General features: G+C 35.2%; 1 protein-coding gene across 1 annotated transcript in view; it reads left to right on the forward strand.

Moving 5' to 3' along the window:
- Vwde (von Willebrand factor D and EGF domains) overlaps positions 1-20,539 on the forward strand; it is a 65,673-nt gene that overhangs the window by 25,439 nt on the left and 19,695 nt on the right. Inside the window, exons 9-21 of the mRNA XM_057754099.1 lie at positions 30-303; positions 2,902-3,110; positions 3,252-4,186; positions 5,674-5,810; positions 8,756-8,911; positions 9,018-9,122; positions 10,782-10,896; positions 12,802-13,052; positions 13,970-14,189; positions 16,121-16,258; positions 18,126-18,689; positions 20,084-20,179; positions 20,263-20,358. Of these exons, the coding sequence (XP_057610082.1) occupies positions 30-303; positions 2,902-3,110; positions 3,252-4,186; positions 5,674-5,810; positions 8,756-8,911; positions 9,018-9,122; positions 10,782-10,896; positions 12,802-13,052; positions 13,970-14,189; positions 16,121-16,258; positions 18,126-18,689; positions 20,084-20,179; positions 20,263-20,358 (3,296 nt within the window). The remainder of the gene's footprint in view (positions 1-29; positions 304-2,901; positions 3,111-3,251; positions 4,187-5,673; positions 5,811-8,755; positions 8,912-9,017; positions 9,123-10,781; positions 10,897-12,801; positions 13,053-13,969; positions 14,190-16,120; positions 16,259-18,125; positions 18,690-20,083; positions 20,180-20,262; positions 20,359-20,539) is intronic.

Raw genomic sequence — 20,539 nt, forward strand, 5'->3', positions numbered from 1 at the left:
TTAATGTAGTTGACTTTTATTCATACTAGGGTATATGATAACTTCAAGATGGGAACATTTGTACTTTATAAGAGTGTGTCACGTGATTTTGAAATACATGTACGGCAGTGGGACTGCGGGAGTCTTCAGTATCCTGGGTCATGTAACTGTGGCTTTGTTGCGAAAGAAGAAGCTGACATGGTTACTTTTGATATGTGCAGTGCTCACTTGTATGAATCTCCACAATATTTATTTGTAAAGAGCCCAGATTCATCATCGAGCAACATTAGAATAACTGAATCTTATTTACGAAGAAAAATCACGGTATGTGAACAAAGGTCAAAGTTTAATATTCAAAATAGTTTTCTCATTATCATTTACAAATCAAGCACTGTTATGTTTTAATATTAGTTTGTTGAAGAAAACAGCATACAGAAGGTGATGGATAAGTATGGCTAAAACACAGTATATACATGTATATATACAGGATATATGAGAATATCTTGCTCACTGATATGAAAAAGGAAAGAAAATGACTTTAAATTGACTCAGATATTGGAAGAAACCTTCTCTTTTAACCTGCTATTCAAAATGGAACACATTTTTAACAGTTCTAAATTGGCCCTTTAAAACAGGTTAATGTTACAGTTTTGTGGATTGATTCACAAAACTATTTGGCAGTGTCTGATAGATGTATATTTGGTAAAATGACAATGAAAAAATCAATATTTAAGAAGAGTTAAGTGGTTTTTAGATGAATACAGTCTGTTATTACTCCAGAAGCTGGTAGATATATGAAAGAGATAATCATAAAAATCACCAGGCAAAAGACCCCAAATTTTGTTTTATAAATGTTTTATCACTAGTATTTACAAAGATATTATTTCAGACCAGTGAGCAAGATATTTATATCTGAAGATCATGCTCACTTTTTCATCTCTCAAAAAGTAATTCTTGGTAACTATATTTGAATTTAAATAAAAATTTAAATGTGTTAAAATTTTATAATACCTACCGAATAATAACTTGCAAACAAAACATTAATTAACTGAATCCTGTCATTCAAAACCAAATGTGAATCAGGGATCAGAAAAACATTTGCTATACGTATAGCACAATTAGTATGTAGAACATTTGTAATATATATATATATAATCAGTAGTCAATTATAAAGCTGAATAACATCAAAAAGCACCAGGTGTGGCACATGCCTCTTATCCCAACGCTTTGGAAGCCAAGGTAAGAGAAGGTAAGGTGAACTCAAAATGAGTCTGGTTTCCGTAGCAAAACTCAGTCTCAAGGAAATAAGGAAATAAAAAGAAAAGGATAATTTACAGAAGAATAACACTGAAGATATGCCTAAATGTACAAAAATCAACAAAACATTAACATATGTCATCAGCATTTGAATAAATAAATAGCTCTACCTTTCCTATAATATTTTCAAGAGTAGAGATAATGAAAAAGAATTTCATCCTTTCTGAGGGACTCTATGTGTATCTGATCAAATTTCCACTCTGTGAGCTTGTTGTTAAGGATGTGGTCAACTCCAGTGATGCTCTGTGAGGAGAATTTAACAAAAGCTAAATCAAATGAGACACGTAGTTAAAAACATTATGGTCAAGAAAATGAGGGAGTGGGCATTTGTTGATTGTTAGGCAAAAATGCGAAATGCAGAGTTTAGAATAATTTTAACTATCTTAGTGAGTAGGAATGGAAGGTTTGTTTATACTTGAAGAGAAATTTTCATAATGAGTGCACATTATTATTATTATTATTATTATTATTATTATTATTATTATTATATTTGTTTTTTTCTAGACAGGGTTTCTCTATGTCTTTTGGAGCCTGTCCTGGAACTAGCTCTTGTAGAACAGATTGGCCTCGAACTCATGGAGATCCACCTGCCTCTGCCTCCCAAGTGCTAGAATTTAAGGTGTGCGCCACCACTGCCCGCATTATTTTTATAAGGAGTATGATTAAACTGAAAAAGAAACATTATGTATCTTCAGTGCTTTTAGGAAAAGTCATTTTGTCAGTTATTCTTCCAGGTGGTTGCCCTCAGGACACTGTTGGGTCCAGGAGCAGTGGTTCATAATCAGATGGCACAGGCTCTTAGGGCCATTTGGTCTCTGCTTGCTGTGTTGCCACTTTCCCAGGCAACCTTTGTAACTTACAGGCAGCAAAAGAATATTGATTTGCTGCAAGGCCTTGTGTTCCTCTCAAGTATGTTTATTACTGTGAATGAATGACTTGGTAATGCCGTTCTATATTACATTCCTATTCTCTGAAATATGACTTTATGAACTTTACCCTGACTAGTTTTAACTGCTTTATTCACATAAAATATCACATTTAAATTATTAAAGAAGTCACCAATCATTTGTCCCAATGATGTGCTCTGGAGAGAGGGCTCCATAGTTAAGAGCACTGGCTGCTCTTTCAGAGGACCCAGATTCAACTCCCAGCCCTTACATGGTGGGTCACAACTGTCTATAAGTCCAGTCTCAGAGGATCTGACACCCTATTTTCCCTGAGGGTACCAGGCACACATATGGTGCAGAGACATACATGCTGGCAAAACATACATGTTCATGAAAATAAAATTTTAAAAAATTAAAATTGTGACCAAATTTCAAATCAGCATATTATAAAAATACATTGCTTTGAAATGTAATATTAAATGAAAGTTTTCATGTAAAATAATATCAGTGTTTCATTCTTTGTATGTATGGACAAATAACTTTGGTATATCTTTTTTCCCCCTACCATATGGTTGCTGGGATTGAACTCAGGATATTTGTAAGAGCAGTCAGTGCTCTTAACCTCTGAACCATCTCTCCAGCCCTCTTATAGCTTATATACATCTTAACCCACTGAATTCAGCATCTTCCATCCCAGTATCCGTTTCATTGCTTTCAGGTTTGGTTCTCCTCTGGAGCATTCATCCGTGCTGACCTCAGTGTGTGGGGTATGAGTATAACACTCAGGGCCCCTAGTTTAGACTACAGAAACACATTAGGGCTCTGTGGCACTTTCGATGAAGACCCAGAAAACGATTTCCATGACAAAAATGGGATCACAATTGATCATGACGCCAACAATTATCTTGCTTTTATCAATGAATGGAGGTGAGAATTAAGCTATTTTTCATTTATTATTCTGTTACTATGAAGCTTGAACAGTGGTCACTCAACATTCTGCCTTTTCCACAATATATTTGTGGAGAAAATATTCTTGTTCAAATAACTATCCTGTTTTTCATCTGGAAGGCTTTTACCAGGAAGAAGCATGTTTGACAAAAGCCCAGCTTCCCAGCAGTTTCTGGCGAAACTATCCTACTGTAGCTGCTTGGTGGGTACTGCCTCGCAGCATCTGGACAGCGGCTCTCGCTTAGAAATGGCTTCCAGCTGCAAAGACCACAAGGACATCCAGTTCTCTTCCTTGATACCAGGCCTAGATATCACCTCTGAATATATTGATACAGAAGCTCTTGTTAGGAAAACGAGCACTCTTGCACCCGAGGAAGAAAATAATTTGAATTTCTTACTCCAAGAAAAAGTCCATACAAACCTAACCAAACTGGAGTTACGTTTGCAGCATCCTGAAAATGAGACACAAAACCCACTGAAATTTTTCAGTAATGAGAGGCACACACAGGCCTGGGAGATCAGGAGCAATCCACAAAACAGACGGAAACGACGAAACTTGAAGGACTTGTTTCCCATGTTCGATTTCCAGAGTCTCGGACAAACCAACCTGGAAGAGCTTTCTTACTTTTTCCCCGAGGACCACACTGAGGACGGCCAGCAGGAATTTGTGCCCTCATGGCCCACAACCTCGGGCCTCACTGAACTGAGCATCTTGGCTCTCTGTCAGCAGACTCTAGTCAACTCCAGCATCGGGAGGCTCTGCCTTCCCTTTCTTGGAAGTACACTAAACCGTGCTATAGACATGTGTGTGAATGACATTCTGCTGAAGGACGATGTGAGGTGGGCAGAAGCAGGAGTGGCCTTGTTAGAGAATGAATGTGAGAGAAGGGTTCTAGAGGAAGGAAATCACGGCATAGAAGAATACAGGAAGTCAATAGCAGGCATTCTCGAAGTGTTAAAATGTCCCAATCTATGCAGCGGTCATGGCCAGTGTACGGATTGGGGCTGTGTCTGTTTCCCAGGCTACAGTTCCTATGACTGCAGTGACTCATATGGTAGGCAAATGCTCTGAAGCTTTGATATTGAAGTTGGCATCTGATTATGGAAGTGTCTTTGTCCATAGTGTTTATTAAGTCTACAGTAAAAAGCATGTCAGTTAATATCTTAATGATTTCCCCCAAGTGGTTCATCTTATTCAAAGTCAAGGCAGATGTCCCTGTAACTGCTCCACCAGCACCCTGCCATTTGATGGCCTCTTTCTGACAGCTCTTGATCCTTTGAAACCACTTTCATCTCCGTTGCTATTCCCTGAAACCGCCAGGCCCACCCAGGCGCAGGTCTTTGTACACAGTGGGTGCTCCTGTCTTCAGAGAATAACCTTTTGCCTAGACTTCATCATTTAGTATATCTTAAGCACTGTTTTATGTTGTTCTACTAAGTATACTAATTTCCTTAAAATTGTTTTTCTTTAGATCCATTTTAGGAGCTCTTTTGTCTCAGTATTTACTTTAAAAAAATTTCTAGTAGTTTTTCTCACACAGCCCCATATTTTAAATCTCCTATAATTACAGTTAATACAAAATTTCTGCACATTACTGAAAACACACATTTATACATTTTATGTTTTATTTTACTTTTTTAAACAATCTTTCCATGATAAAATTTAAATTATATAAGGGCTTCATTTGCTTTATTCCCGTACTTCATGTAATGACACTGTATGCAAATATATTTGTCAATAGACATTTGTTGCAGATGTGACAGAATAAACTAATACAATTTTTATGAGGATTTTGACAATTCTGAGTTCATATGCTTACAATTTGTCCCCTAAGGCTAGCTGTTAGATTCACTTAAGTTTTGCCCGAACTTAGGCAGATGACTGAGCTGTTTCCCATGCACACTTCCATTTTAACAAGCTGCTCTCTCTGAGGCAGGAGAGATGTGTTCCCTAAGGCCACAGTCAGAGAAAGGCCACATGAAATCCAATGACCTCTGAGTGCTAAGAGAGGTATTCCCTGCCAGGGATTAATAAACTCACAGGTATGTTCATCAGACAACAAAAAATATGGGTGATACTGTAATAGGAGTGTATACACACTTTGATATTTTTTCTAATACTGAAATAATTTTTGAAATATAAATATTGCATCACTAAGCTAATTTATTACAGCACCATATTTTACCAACAATCCATCTATTTCTCGCAAACCAATGTGGCAAAACCAAGAGGTTTATTTTATGATAGTAGTAATTTATTAACATCCACCTTTTATTGATAACAAATATTACTGAAACAGTGAATTTGTGTTTAAGAGTTATCAGTATGAAAACTCTATTCTTTCAATGGTTAACGATAGCTCTTTAAAACAATATTGTTAAATGTTTAAGTAATTAATTACCATAAATAATGTTTTGAGTTTATTTTGAAATGTTATTTGACCTATGTTTTTAATTTAGACTTTCAAGATAAAATGCAGAGGATTTTTTTTTCTGTAATTCGCAAAGCAAGCGCTGCTTGTTGTCATTTTCTTTTCTAAAGACATAGCTCCTGAAATTACAGAGCTTGAGAATGCCGGATTCTGTGATATTCAGAAGCAGAATTGTGTTACAGTGAGAGTTTTTGGTCAAGGCTTCAAAGAATCACCTTACATCAAGTGTGAAGTTACTAAGCTAGAGGTATGATAAGCACAGACTACAGGTGCAGTGTTTAAAATAATTTAGTTATGATTTCTTTAGGTTAATTTTGTCTATCAGATACCAACATGATCCCAGGGTGTTCAACCCACTGGAAAAAATTTGGGAAAATGGCCAAGCTGCTTTTTCAGAAAAACTACCCAGTGAACTTTACTAAGTGTTTTATATCTTTGGGGGGATCATTGAGACATGATTTTCAGTAATGATTGATAAAAACTAAAAGAATATCAAACTTGTTCTATGGAAGTGTCTTCCTTTCTTGAGCTGGAAAGCACAGTTGGTTGGCAATGGTTTCCAGGTATGGTATCTGGCAGGGCGTGTAGGCGATGGAACTCCCTGGATATGCCTTTACAACACGGACATGGGGATAACTGTGTTCACTGTTCACATCCCTCACCATGGATTTCAGATTCTACCATACTCCCAGTCCCTCCCCCATCAGTGTTTGTTTCTCAAGGCTACAGAAGCAGAACATTATTCTGTTGAATTTGAGCATATCCTTATGCAACTTTTTGTGAATTGTATGATCTTCCTCTTCTTTATTTAAGTAAAACTCATTGTAAGGACATGTTTTTAAATTTGGGTGTTCATTTGGACAAGTTGAAAACATAAAAGAGTCCATCCTATTTTTGCATTCTTACCTTATCTCTAAGGTGCTAAATGGAAGTGTGAATCTGACACTGAGAATTTACTGAAGGAAATAATTGTTGCGTATGCTTTACTTACGTAGTTATTGCACAAGGATGCTCATGCCATGCTGTCATGCATAGCTCCTCTAGGGTTTCAGTACCAGTGGAGTAACATGTGGCCTTGACAGAATTGATAACATGAGATCATGTAACCATAATGTTTGAACAGAATATTTCACACATTTATAGTCTCTTGGAAAGTACTTCTTGTGCTTACTTTGAGATATATTTTATTTGCTATGATTTTCACGTCTCTCCCTTCCAAATATCTGACATGGAATTTTTTGAATTCCCTAAACATTATAGTGGCTTGTAGGAGAAAAGAACTAAATTTAATTGTCAAACCCAAGGTTGTCCTATGTAAGAAATATTTATGTTATACTGAAGTTGAATCAGTCTCTGCTCTCCCTAATTTTAAAAATTGAAATATAGTTATATAGCTTTGCCCTCCTTCTCCTATATTAAACCTTTCTTATATGACTCTCTCTGCTCCTTCTCAAATTTCTCGTCTATTATTTTTAATAACTATTGTTACATAGCAATCAAATAAGAGTTAATTTAACGTTGTTTGTATATGTATATATATATATATATATATATATATATATATATATATATATATATGTTTATATGGCTGTCCACTGGGTGCTGGAAAACAACTAACTAGACCTAATCTTTACATCCAAGCATAAATCCTGTCCAAAGTGGGTTTTAAAGGCTTTCTTGACTCACTGTTTATCCGGCATAATTTGGAACAATTGAAAAATCATGTAGCTATAGTCTTTGGAATTTGTTGAAAGCCACAGGCTTCATTTGAATGGATGATACTATGTTTCCCCTAAACAGATGTCTTCTTCTTTGTTACAGCTAGTCACTGCTCCTAAATGCTGGCAATGTATAGAGCATGTACACATGTCTTTAGGTCATCTATCATCTTTTTATCATCTATCCATCTATTTGTCTGTCATCTATGTACCTATCATCTACCTTCATCATCTCCATCTATCTACTTAGAATCTCTTTAATCTACCATGTTCGGGAGCTGACAACAGTGTCTTTGATCCTAATGAAATGGCATGGGTTCACTCTAGTACCCTTTTCCACCTATTTTTTCTTCACAAATAAAACCCAGTTTTACATCCCCAATATATAAACCTATTTTGTCATCCTTGTAATCCTAGATTATATGTGAGGCTTTTGTAATATACCTTATTTCAATCTCAGTTATCATTACAAAATGGTATATTCTATGTCTTTTCTGTTGTGTTTTTCTTCATTAGAATACCAGTGTGTATATGTGTGTGTATGTGTATATGTATAGAGTTTAACACATAGGATTGGATGGATATGGTTTAAATGCAGTACACATGGAAGAAAGTCTCAAAAGTTCAACTATTTAAATTAAAAAGAATATCCTCAGCACATAATAGACACAAAATATAGAATATGAAGTATGTAGAAGCATATTTAGTCATCACTTTGGGTCTACATTTTTGTAGAGGGGTAGAACTTTTATCTTAAGGATGAGTCATTGACTGCAGCCTGGTTTCACACAAGAAATCAAGAGATCCTACATTCCTTCCCCACCAGACAGGGTTTCTCTGTGTTGCTTACATTCCTTAAGGATAGCTATAATGACAGTCTTGAGACATTCCTTTCATTCCTTCTCTGCTAGAGGAACCACTGACAGAACTAACAGACTGCTCCTCCATGACTGTAGATCTCTGCACAACTTCAGACTGTCAATCACCAAGTCTTCAAACCTAGGTAGACTATTCCACACAAACTGCAGTAATGTCTCTGTCTTTGCCTTTCCTGCTGACCTAAATGCTGAGGCACTATTAAGTTGTACAACCAATACTACACGTTTGAAAATCTTCATGCAATCAAAATGTATTTTTATAAATATGAATTCAGATGTTATCAACAAAATACATCTTTCTAGATTTTAGTATAGTTATCAGTGTTCAGAAAATTATTCTGTCTCTTTCTCTTCACACACAAAAACATTTTACAGTACATAAAATAATAGGGAAGGTTTCTTCATTCATCAAATTATATGATGTATATATTTTTATTATTCTGAGAAAACTTATTTTAATGTGATGATTTTCTAATTATATATCCCATTATATATATATGTATATATATAATTTCTATATGGACCATATGTAATTTAGTAACAAAAGTACTTCTATGATTTAGAAGCAGTTAATTGACTTTTCATTACACCTTCAGTATAATGGCAGTGAATGGATGCTTGGAGCAAGTGTCTACACACAGACAGTCTTTCAAGACAGCAGTGCAGTTGATTGTCAACTACTCACTGATAGCCAGCATTTTGATACTGTGGATCTCATGGGGGAGAAGTTCTTTGCAAAGTTTCAATTAAAGGTAACAAATAAAAGTTGTCATTTATGCATAAACAAAATTTCCTGGTGGATTGATGAGGCAATGTTTAGAAGAAGAATTAATCTTACTGTAAAACTATATCCCACAGGTATCTAACGATGGTTATGCATTCAGTAATCCCAAGATAATGACTATATATGATGGCACTTGTCAAATTTGTGAACTCCAGGAGAATGACTCATGCATTATGAAGGTATATATCTTATTTTCATAGTATAATGCATGCATTCACATGTCTTTGGCATATTATGGTACTTTTCCAACTTTCTGGTTAGAATGACATCAGCAAATTCCTACCTCACATTTGCATGAGTCTAACTGAAATTGATCACCTTCCTGTAACTCTATCACTTGGGAGATGGAGGCAGGAATATCAGAAGTTTAAGGTTGTCCCATCAAGGAGGAAAGCCTGGACTACATGAGTCCCAGGCCCTCTTCTCTGTACTTCTCACAAAGAATCAGCGAAGGAAAGTCATGTTGAATCATTGACTAATGTGGTCCTATGTACATCATTTCCACTGTAGTAATATTTTTTCAGTAAGATTTGTCTTTGTGATTAGCTAGTCCTTATTGTAGCAAATAGTTTGTATTTGAAAAGCATTTATGAAATGTATCTAATGCCTTTACAAAAGCTGTACTGTTTTTGTTTGTTTTCTGGTTTTTTTCATTTCATTGCCTAGAAGGCTTTCTCACATGAAAATTGATGACTTGATGAACACCATTGACCTAATATCATTCAACTCTTCAAAATCAAAGAACATAAAACTAGTATCCACACATATGAAGATAAAACAATTTGTACATTTTATTTTTTCTTGAGATAAGCATTCAGATTATGCCAACAAAATTTTAGTTGTATAAAAGTGAATATTTTATATTTTATCTAAATTATTTTGTTTCTGCTTATTTGAAAGTGCTTTCAATGATGATTTTCAAGGTTGTTATATCCTTTCAGCTATTTGTTCTGTTTTGTACAGCATTGTCAGTAGTATCAATAGAGTTGGTACAAAATGAGCAAAAATGATAAGTAATCATTTTTATATAAATCTTTTGAGTAAGTTAAGAGATGACTGTACCCCTGTTTTCTCCCTGTGGCAAGTTCCCTTTCAGGGATTTCTTGAACTGTATCTATTATGAAGTGGAGGTAATTATGTCATGAATCTGGGCTAGTAGTAGAATTCAAAGGACAAAGTTGGCTACAGAGGGAAACAGAAGATAACTGTTTTCAGATGTACAGAAAAATGCCATCTTTATTAATAAAATACTGCCAGGAGGAGCTGATAGACAAAAGTGGTGACTGTACTCCCTGTTTGTTACTTATAAGTCTTGTGATAGTATTTCATGGCTTACCTACATTTTTCTTCTTCTTCTTCTTCTTCTTCTTCTTCTTCTTCTTCTTCTTCTTCTTCTTCTTCTTCTTCTTCTTCCTCCTCCTCCTCCTCCTCCTCCTCCTCCTCCTCCTCCTCCTCCTCCTTCTTCTTCTTCTTCTTCTTCTTCTTTTTGGTTTTTCAAGACTGGATTTCTCTGTAGCTTTGGAGCCTGTCCTGGAACTAGCTCTTATAGACCAGGTTGACCTCGAACTCACAGAGATCTGCCTGCCTCTGCTTCCCGAATACTGTGATTAAAGGTGTGAGCCACCACTGCCTGGCTTACCTGCATTTTCTTATTCCTCCAAATTAATCAGTTCCGTTGGTTTTACATACAATGAACAATTTTCAAAGATGTGTTTGTGTTGAGTTTATGAAAACTCTTTCCTAATTCAAATATATGTGCTTCTGTCTTTCTGTTTCTAGTTTTTATGTGTTAGCCATGGGATGTCTTATTAATATTTTCTTTTTTCAAAATCCACTAGGATAATGTTTGTGTTATTAATGGTCTCTGCTACAATGAAGGGGATAAAAACCCTACCAGCTCTTGTTTGGTTTGTAGACCCCAAATATCAAATTCTACTTGGTCATTTTTGGAAAGTAAGTTCTTTATTAATTCAACTATTTCTTACCCAAAAGTTTTAAGGTCTTTTTAAACCATAACAGATACTGATGTATTTCAGATAGATGAACAATGTATTTAATTTAATATCTTTTGTTACTTTATAAATTTCTTTGCTTTAAGAAAACAAAAGGCAGGAGTATGTTTTTATACATGACCCCCAAACACCAAATATCATCTTTGTTAACAATAGAGTTGACATGTGTTTATATTACCAAGTGATTTCATAGCTGTCATAATTTGTGACTATACATTCTGCGATGGTACCATGATAAAACTGATTAACAATGTATTTCTTAGAACTTATTTTAATGTTAAATGATACATGACTATATATAATTTATATCATCATATTGTAATATTATAAGAAATATTTTAATATTTAATAGTGAAGCAATAATTGTTCATGGAAGAAAGAAATGGGAATTTTTATTATTTCAGGTACACAACATTTTATAAGTCTAGCTTTACTCTGTTCAGTTTTAAGACAAAGAATTCAGCTATTTCAGTTCCAACATATATGAATTTATCTTTTATTATTTAAGGTATTTAGACTCAGTACTCTGTAACGTGCCTTTCAGTGCCCTTCTTATGTGATCCTATGACTATAATCCTGTGTACAGATACATTTAGAATAAACTGTTCCCTTCAAATTGTAGTCATATGGCACAGCTTATTCACTTTCCCAAGTACTACGGTAGTTCTGTATGAGTGAGTTCTTTCCCCATGTGGTGATCAGATATTATTAGTTGCATGGGCTAGTAAGATGTAGTAAGACATGATTCTCAGAGACTATATACTTTTTACATAGGTAATAAACTTTATATTTACACAGTAGTTTGTGATATTACACATGTCACTATAAATGTAAACTTCATTGCTTTGTTAGATAACATCATATTCACCACCTACGAACACAATTTAAAGCCAAAGCCAATGAAAATTTGAGGAAAAATGGTGAAAGAGTTAAAGAAAATGGAGACAACCTTCTGAGTTGGAGTCTGTCTTTTAATGGCTTTAGTATGACAGATTTGTGAATAAGCCATAGTGTTCAATGACATAAGGAGTCTTAAAATAAATCTCATGTGGAGAATGAGGGAAATAAGGTCACTATGAGGCTGCTTTTGAAGTATACAGGGAATGATGGGGTGTCGGAACTGGGGTTTCTTGGCATCGGTGTGTCCTGTGTACACATGATGTGCTTGCAACCCAGATGCCATGGTGAAGTTGCTCTCTTACTTCTGCTTATCTAGCAGATGAGCAAACTACACACACTAAAATATAAGACAGCTTAAACTACATTTTGAGATGTTTTCAACATGTAAAGGAAACATTCCCTATTCCTGACACAGCTCCACTGGAGTGTGAGTTTGGCCACTGGAAGAGGCTCAGAGGAACAGGAGTTTAGTCTGACTGTTTGCTCCCAGTGGTTTCAAGTAGGGTAGCATGTAGAATAAAGAAACCTTAAGGTCCAGATTGAAGGGTATAATCACAGGAAGTAACGGGGGTGCCAAGAGAGAAAGTGAAGTTGAAAGAGTGAGCACACACAGAGTGACGGTCTAAGAGCACCCGGGATTCCTAAAGAGTGGAATGGTCAACACAGAGTTATTTAAGACAAAAGAGGAATGTCTCCAACCCAGAGTGGAAAGCTGCCTGTATGTCTTATGCAGTATCCAAAGTATTTACAGATTTTCTTTGCTAAACTGACCATAAACCTGCTGGTTACTTTTTTATTTACACAGAATGGAATAACATTTAAATAACAACATCACCAACAGAGCAGATAATAAAACTTTAATCAGAGTTAAGTTCTTATTAGACACTTGTCTCTGTGGGAACTATCACAATCAGGCTTCTCTCCCTTCCGACTTTCTCTGTTGCAGATAACCAGCCCCCTGTGATACAGGCACTGCAAGGCACATTACAGGTATTTTACGGAGAAGACTTTGAATACCAGTTCATGGCCTGGGATCCGGAAGGTTCTGAGATACATTTTACATTGGATTCCGGTCCTGATGGGGCAAGCATTTCCTCTGAAGGACTTCTTACATGGAAAACAGAGTCACTGACTCCTCAGAGATTCACTGTCCATCTTAAGGATGACTGCGACGCTGAAACTACAGTCACAATGGAGGTCATAGCCGTAATTGTATACATCACTGCCTCTTTTACAAATACCACCATTTCATCTTAAATCCAAGCCTAAGACAGAGTCTTAATGTCAAAGAGCAACGAAGTCTTAGAGACATTCTTATGGGTCTAAACTGAAAGCAGACTTTGTACTCTGTACATGATAGACAAGGATGAGAATCTCACTCATTGCCACTCCCAGGAAAGTCCTGACTAAAATGAGATCGATAATTATACTTTTTTCCTTCAAATGAAAGACTCTTGGATGCTGATTTAGAAACCAAAAATAGAGGGAAAAAGGCATGAAAGAACTAGTTGACAACTTTTTCTTTATTGATATATGTAGAATGCCAGTCATAAGGCTTATAAACTTTTTGTGATGTGCATGTGGGTTTGAAGTTTGTCATGTACACTTTCACATAGACACGTGATGAAAAGTAATTGTGTTTGGTCATATTAACCTGGAAACCGAAGTCATGGTCTGCTCTTAAACTGGATATACATGGGTGCTGACTGTCTTTAACGTTTCTGATTTTGTTTCCTAGAGTTCTATTTGCATTATAGAAATTGATCATTCTAGCTATGGAGTATGCTATTACATGCCTAAAAATATGTGTACTTGGAAAGCTGAGGAAGGAGGTCAAAGGTCAAAGGTTACTCTGAACCCAATAGAATCTGTTTGAAATATTAGAAAGTAAGAATAAATTGTTCTACTTGGAATATTCTAAAAGTACTCCCTCTAGCACATATATTTTAGTTGTACTCTCAAGAGTGGACATAATTTTTAAACAAGCATTTTGCAGAAATATGTAATTTGATTATACCTGTACATAGGCCCTCATGCCTGTCATGATTTCATGTTTAGCATTAGCTAAACATAATTCCATTAGAAATAAAGCACTTGTTATTTGTCTTTTATAGGTGACTGTGAAGCCTTGCGACTGCTTGAATGGAGGCTCCTGTGAGTCTGATAGGAAATTTCCTCCAGGAAGTGGAGCATACCTGTGTGTCTGCTTGCCTGGTTTCCATGGCCGCCTTTGTGAAGTTGATGCCAGTGGGTGCCAGCCAAACCCCTGTAACCCTGGCAAATGTATTAGAGACTTAAACAGTTACTCGTGTGTCTGTCCTCCTGGGCTCACAGGTCAGTGTGGGTTCATTATGAACCAAATGAAAATGTGAATGAAGGACACGTTCCTTGGAATATTATTTGTGGAGCCATGCAAATCTATGCTCTTAAGATTTTGATGCATATTTTTAAAGTCTGGCCAAAAGTATCACATAATACACACTGCTTATATTCTTATTATATTAAATCATATTTTTGATTGTTTTTAATTACTTTCCTATACTTTTGCAATTTTGTGTTCATATATTCTTGCAATTTTGTCTAATTTGTAAATCTTACAGCAGTCAAGGATACTCAGTTGTATTTTATAGGCATTTCTACTTCTATCTTGAAAGTAAAAAAACATTTAAACATATTGATATTGAAATATAACAGATCATGGAACACTGTGGACAAGGAGGCAGGAGGAGTGTGGGAGCCAGAGGGGATGGAGGCCACCAGGAGGACAAGGTCCTCTAAATCAACTGAGCAAAGCTCTTATGAACTCGCAAAGACTGAAGAAGTCAGAACAGGGCCTACATAAGTCGGCACCAAGTTCTCTCTGTATATTTTACAGCTTCAAGTTTAGTATTTTTGTGGGAATACTGAATGTGTGAATGAATGGGTCTTTGATTCCTGCGCCTTTTCTCAGTGGTTCATTTTCTTCTGTGGTTTTGCCTTGTCCAGCTTCAATGTGATGGTTATGTTTTATCTTACTGTACTTTATTTTGTTAAAAAAAGAAACATGTATATATAATAACAATTATTTCAGGGAGAATACAAATATTATCATGTAACAAATGCTCCATTAATAACTTACTTAGAGATATCATGGTTAAATCAGAAATGGAAACAAATGAAATGCTAGCATACCCCCTAATTCTTTACTTGTCCTAAAACGTCTGGTTCCAGAAATAACACATAAACTTAATAAGCCTTTATTTTATCAAATATTCAAAGGTATTACTTATATAAATAGCTCTTCATTTATATAGATGTAATTATTAGATTAATATAGTCATTAAACTGACTTTTCCAAAATATATCAGTTTTATACTATATGAACAGAGCAAAATATTTACTTGTCTTTTAGTTTTTTATAATTTTAAAATTATCACTTAGACATATGAAAGTAGATATTTCTTTTGTGTTTTGTTACAGACTGTATTTGAAAATGTTCAAATATTGTCTCAGAAATATATGTGTAACAAGGGATAGTATCTACTCATAATATGGATTTATTCATTCAAATAAGATGTTAAGCTTATCAAAGGGCACTATATCATCTCAAAATACCTCATTGAGAAACTTTTTACATTTTAGCATGTATGATTAAAAATTTCAAAGTTCTGTCATTTGACTGAATAAGATATTTTTAGCCTAAGTGAGCAATGTTCCAAAAGTTAGAGTTTTAAAAGAAAAGTATATATAGTAGAGAATTATATGTTATATACTGTAATTCTTAGCTCAAATATTAATAGACTGTTTCTTGAGACAGATCTGGTTATGATACTCATGCTAACCCATTCCAGGTCCACATATCTGGTCCTTTCTCATGATGAGAATACTCGTCTTCTGTGTAGAAAAACGAATTTGTGTGTGTGGATACCTGAGTTTGCTATTAAAAGAAGTGTTAATGGTTTTATACTAGATTTCATAGCAGTTTTTAAAAAAGAGTAAATTATTTCCTTGGCAGATGCTCGGATTCTCTAAAGAAAGATTAGGAGAACATGACAGGTGTGGTGGCATGTGTTTGCAATCCCAGAACTCCAGAAGCAGGAATATCACACATTTTAGGTTAACATGAGATACACAGCTAGTACCACAACAGCCTAGTCTACATACTAAGCTCTGTCTAAAATTTCAGCAAAATAAAATGGGAGTGTAAGTAACCAAAGAGTGGAATGTTAAACATATACTGGATTTCAAAACAAATAATTTGAACTATCCGTCTGTTTTTCCTATAGGCAAGAACTGTGAGAAAGATGTTGATGAGTGTGAATCTTGGCCTTGTGTCCCAGGTGTGGAGTGCATCAATGTCTTTGGCTCCTACCATTGTGGCTCATGTCCAAAAGGATTTCATGGGGATGTGAACATATGCCATGGTAAAAGTTCCCGCTTGTTGCTATGCTTTGTGTTGCATTTAACTAATTCAGGTCACTTACTTGCAAGATCTTCTACTCATTTGTTCCTTCAGTATCTATGCATCACGCTGTATGGAGAACAGAAGCACAGCATACAGAAGTGTGCCGCATATGTCTTCCACTTAATAGATCACCATGTGGTCAAGAAACATGATGAGGAGCTCTATGGTGCCGAAAAGATGTTTTGTGTATTTTGATAGATGTCCTGAGGCACACAAAATTACTATGCAGGGCCTCTTTCCTCCCAGGCAGGACAATGGAAGACTTTAAAAGAGGCATGACTCTCATCTAGATAGAAAGAGGCTACATAATATTTGTGTAAAAACTGAGGGAGGAGTGAGTGACAGATGCAACTCTCATGGTCATTATACAGGGACACAGAGATTTTGGAGGAAAGGGGACAAAAGAAACTAAGGGACATTAGTATGTTAAAAGTGAACTCCAGAAAACAGCATCAAAGAATGATTTTTGTGGTACAATTAGGTGAATAAAGATATGCTTTTGATGGAAATTTGATCCCTCATCACTATATCATCTTGGGCCTCTATGTCAGGGTAACAAGTGAGAGAGTCAGTACCAACCAACTGGTTTTCAATAAGACTGAAATAATTACTCCTGGGGTATTTTTATTCTTTGGAATAGTAAGGATTGTATAATGTCACACAAAATATGTGCTTTTCATTGATAATTTTAATTCTGGCATCAGGAAGCTCAAGAGCAAGGACCTAGTCTGGTAGGCTTTATGGAAACTGTCTTCTTGGCTGATAGAGAGCAGTATCATCAGTGGGCCTTGTGTGTGTGTGTGTGTGTGTGTGTGTGTGTGTGTGCATGAACTCTCCGGGTATCCCTGCTCCCCTTAGGATGATTGTCTTCATCTTCTGAGATGGGATATCACTCTTCTCACCGAACACATCCAGAATTCCTTTAACAAAGACCCCCTCTCCAAAGACAGACATGGTTAGGATTTACACTTTTACAGATAAATTTTCAGAAACACAGGTCATTCTGTATCTGAATATTTGGTGAAAAAAAAAAGAACATCTTAATTGAATCTTTGATCTAATTTGAAAAGAGTTAATTTCAAGTAACTTGTGAATCCTAGATAATGATTCACTGAGTGTGAATCCTAGATAATGATTCACTGAGTTTGGTTTGCAATAGTTGAACTTTATAGTTGAAACAGTTTTTTAAATGACTTTACTACAAAAATTATGATTCTCATGAGGCCTGATAAAAGCGTCACTTGAAGAAAAGGTTGGTAAAACAGCCAAAAACATACAAATCTTGCTGGGCCAATAGATGGTCTTGGTTCAAGTCTAATGCAGAGTACTTCCCAGTTGTTTTTCCTAAGACTAACAAGTTGCACCTCAGGCATTTTTACTTTTAGAAAGATAACAAAAGGGTTATATAATGCAACTTGTAGTATATCATTATCCTTGCTAATCTTCTTCATTCTTGGATATCTATTATAGAAAAACGAACAAAGGGAATTTCAGGGAATCTTATTAGTGAGTGTTCACTTTCAAGTTAGCTTATTTTCTATGTTACCTTGTGTATTCAAATAGGCTACCGTGTCCTTGAAGGCTGGAACACTATTACGACTTTTCATTACTTTATGATTCTTAGTCTTACATATTGTAAACCCCACATAAAAGAATGAATAACTTGGCACCAAACTGTGAATATCTCAGAACATTAATAATGAATTAATTTCAAATGAAATTTTAATTTAATATTAATTAAATTAAATTATAATGGATTATTAATTTATTGATAATTAATATTTAATTCTGGTGAACATTTATATTCATTTTTTGTTGTTGTCTAGATTTGAGCTTTCAATCACCATTAGAGGAGCGTCTACTATCAAGGCCAAGCTTTACTGAGAGTCCTGGAACAACTACCAATGAATTCTTAAACTCAGCAGGCACCTCTCACTTGTCAATAAAATCAGCTACAACTCAAATGGATAATACAAAGAAGGCCATTTCTCATCAGACACTTGCTTATGAGCATGCAGATCACATTCTCAGTACAAATCTTACTCTCAATGAGTCACAAGTTCCTGCACAAAGTGGTGCTCCTTCAAGCAATAATCCCAGCAGATCTCTTGGACAAATAAGAGATGATATTCAGGGTACTGTTCAAACAGACAGGAGAAGGGATAATGCTCAAATTAGCAAACCTTTCCAAGGTTTTACTCAGTATGAGTTTGCATCATTGACTACTGAAGAAAACACTGTCTTGCCAGAGAGCTATGGATCAACCAAAATATCAAGTTGCACAGAATCATCTTGTTTTCTGGGTGTTTCCTGTGTGCCAACCATCGATGGTCACTTCAAGTGTGGACGCTGCCCCATTGGGTACTATGGAGATGGGACCAAGTGCAGAGGTACTGTGAAATTTTTTGGAACATAGAGTGAAAATATAAAGCTTAGATAACTAAACAGTTATACTTCTCTATCTGATGATTTATATTCATTCTGTTTAATACAGTTTCAAAAAGTGGATTTTCTGAAATGCTCTTTTTAAAATACTGTTACTGCTATAAAATATCATTGCTACATAAGTATTATTAATACGATGATACCGGCTCTAGTCTAAGTTCTACATAGCATTCTATTTTAACCATCATATAATCCACAACAACCTCATATATTTAGTATTTTCTGTGTGTGCAGATGAGGAGTAGAGCTTTGTGAGTCTGGTTGTCTAGAATCAAGCAGCTAAAGAGACGGGTCACAGTTGTGAATGCAAACCTGGTCAGTATTGTGGCCCAGTTTCTTTTCAGAACACAGTTGGCAGTTAACACCTCAAATTACTAACTCTGACATACTTGCTTATTTTCACAAACTGTGATTTTCTGTAATTCCTCAAATTCTTTCGGCATTTAAACAGTTTTTTTCTGTCAGTTTTACAAGTGTTGTTTATATCTTTGCCCTGTATAGTCATTGTTTTTGTTTAATAAAAATAAAAATTTTAGTCCTAAAACTGAGAAATTGTGTTTTAGGTGTTTTGTCATTGTTCCTGCTATATCTTTATTACTTTTATTGTTGTTGTGCATTTTGGATTGAGACTAAAATTAAGCAAAAGAAACATTTCAGCACTTCTATGTTCTTGGTATTACAACAACAAAATATAACAATAACAACAACAAAAAAAAAACAAAATAAAAAAATGAGCACTCTTTCTTTTTCTGTAAGAATATAAAGTCTCAACGCCTGTATGTATATAATCCAAAATTGTTTATTATTAACAAATAAAATGCAGCCATCTCATGTAATATGGCTACACAAGAGGTGTTATATGCCCACCGGAATATGTCAGGTGGCTGAAGATGCTCAAGGAATCCAGCCGCATTAACTTTTGACTTCCTGGAAACTTGCTCTTTGGGATTCTGACCGTCACTGTGCTATTATGAACATTTAGCTGTACAGCATCAGAAACCACATCACACTCTGCAATATGAGTGCACAGCTGGCTGCTTCCTACGCTGTGAGCTAGTGCTATTGGAATAATTGCCACACAGTGTACTTTCTTGTCTTGTAATAATTTTTCTCAATCACTCTAATCTTGAAACAGTATAAGAAAAAGAATTAGAATTAAATGTAGTAGATGTAGTAGCTGGGGTTTAATAATTAATTAAAATGTTTACACTAGGAAAGTTTTTAAAAACTTTTTCATATAAATCTGAAGGCAAGGTGTATATATATATTATATATATACATATATATTTATATGATGTAGTACATCTCCAGTTCAGACATTCTTTCTTGATTTTTGCAGCATTTTGTAGACACTCATGTGGAAGAAACAGGGAATGTGTTGCACCAAATATATGCAAATGTAAACCTGGTTACACTGGTTCCAACTGCCAAACTGGTAGGTACATGATTCATTAGTTCATATAATAAATTTTCTTTGATAATCAATATTTCTAAGTCATGGGCTTTATTTTTATGTAGCCATCTGTCAACCTGTTTGCAAAAAACATGGAAAATGCATTAAGCCTAACATCTGTGAATGTCCTCCAGGGCATGATGGAGCAACCTGTGATGAAGGTGATAATTCCAATTAAAATCTCAAAAATGAGCCTAAATACAGTGTTATTTCCTTGAAAATATTTTAAAAGATAATTTTCTTGCTATGTTTATGCTAATGAGTACTTATCAATGCTTGGATAAAAGTTCACGGTTTTAAAAATATTCACTATAATAATTCATTTTAGAGTTTTAACCACAT

Source organism: Chionomys nivalis, chromosome 1, assembly GCF_950005125.1.
Source record: "Chionomys nivalis chromosome 1, mChiNiv1.1, whole genome shotgun sequence".
Classification (NCBI taxonomy): domain Eukaryota; kingdom Metazoa; phylum Chordata; class Mammalia; order Rodentia; family Cricetidae; genus Chionomys; species Chionomys nivalis.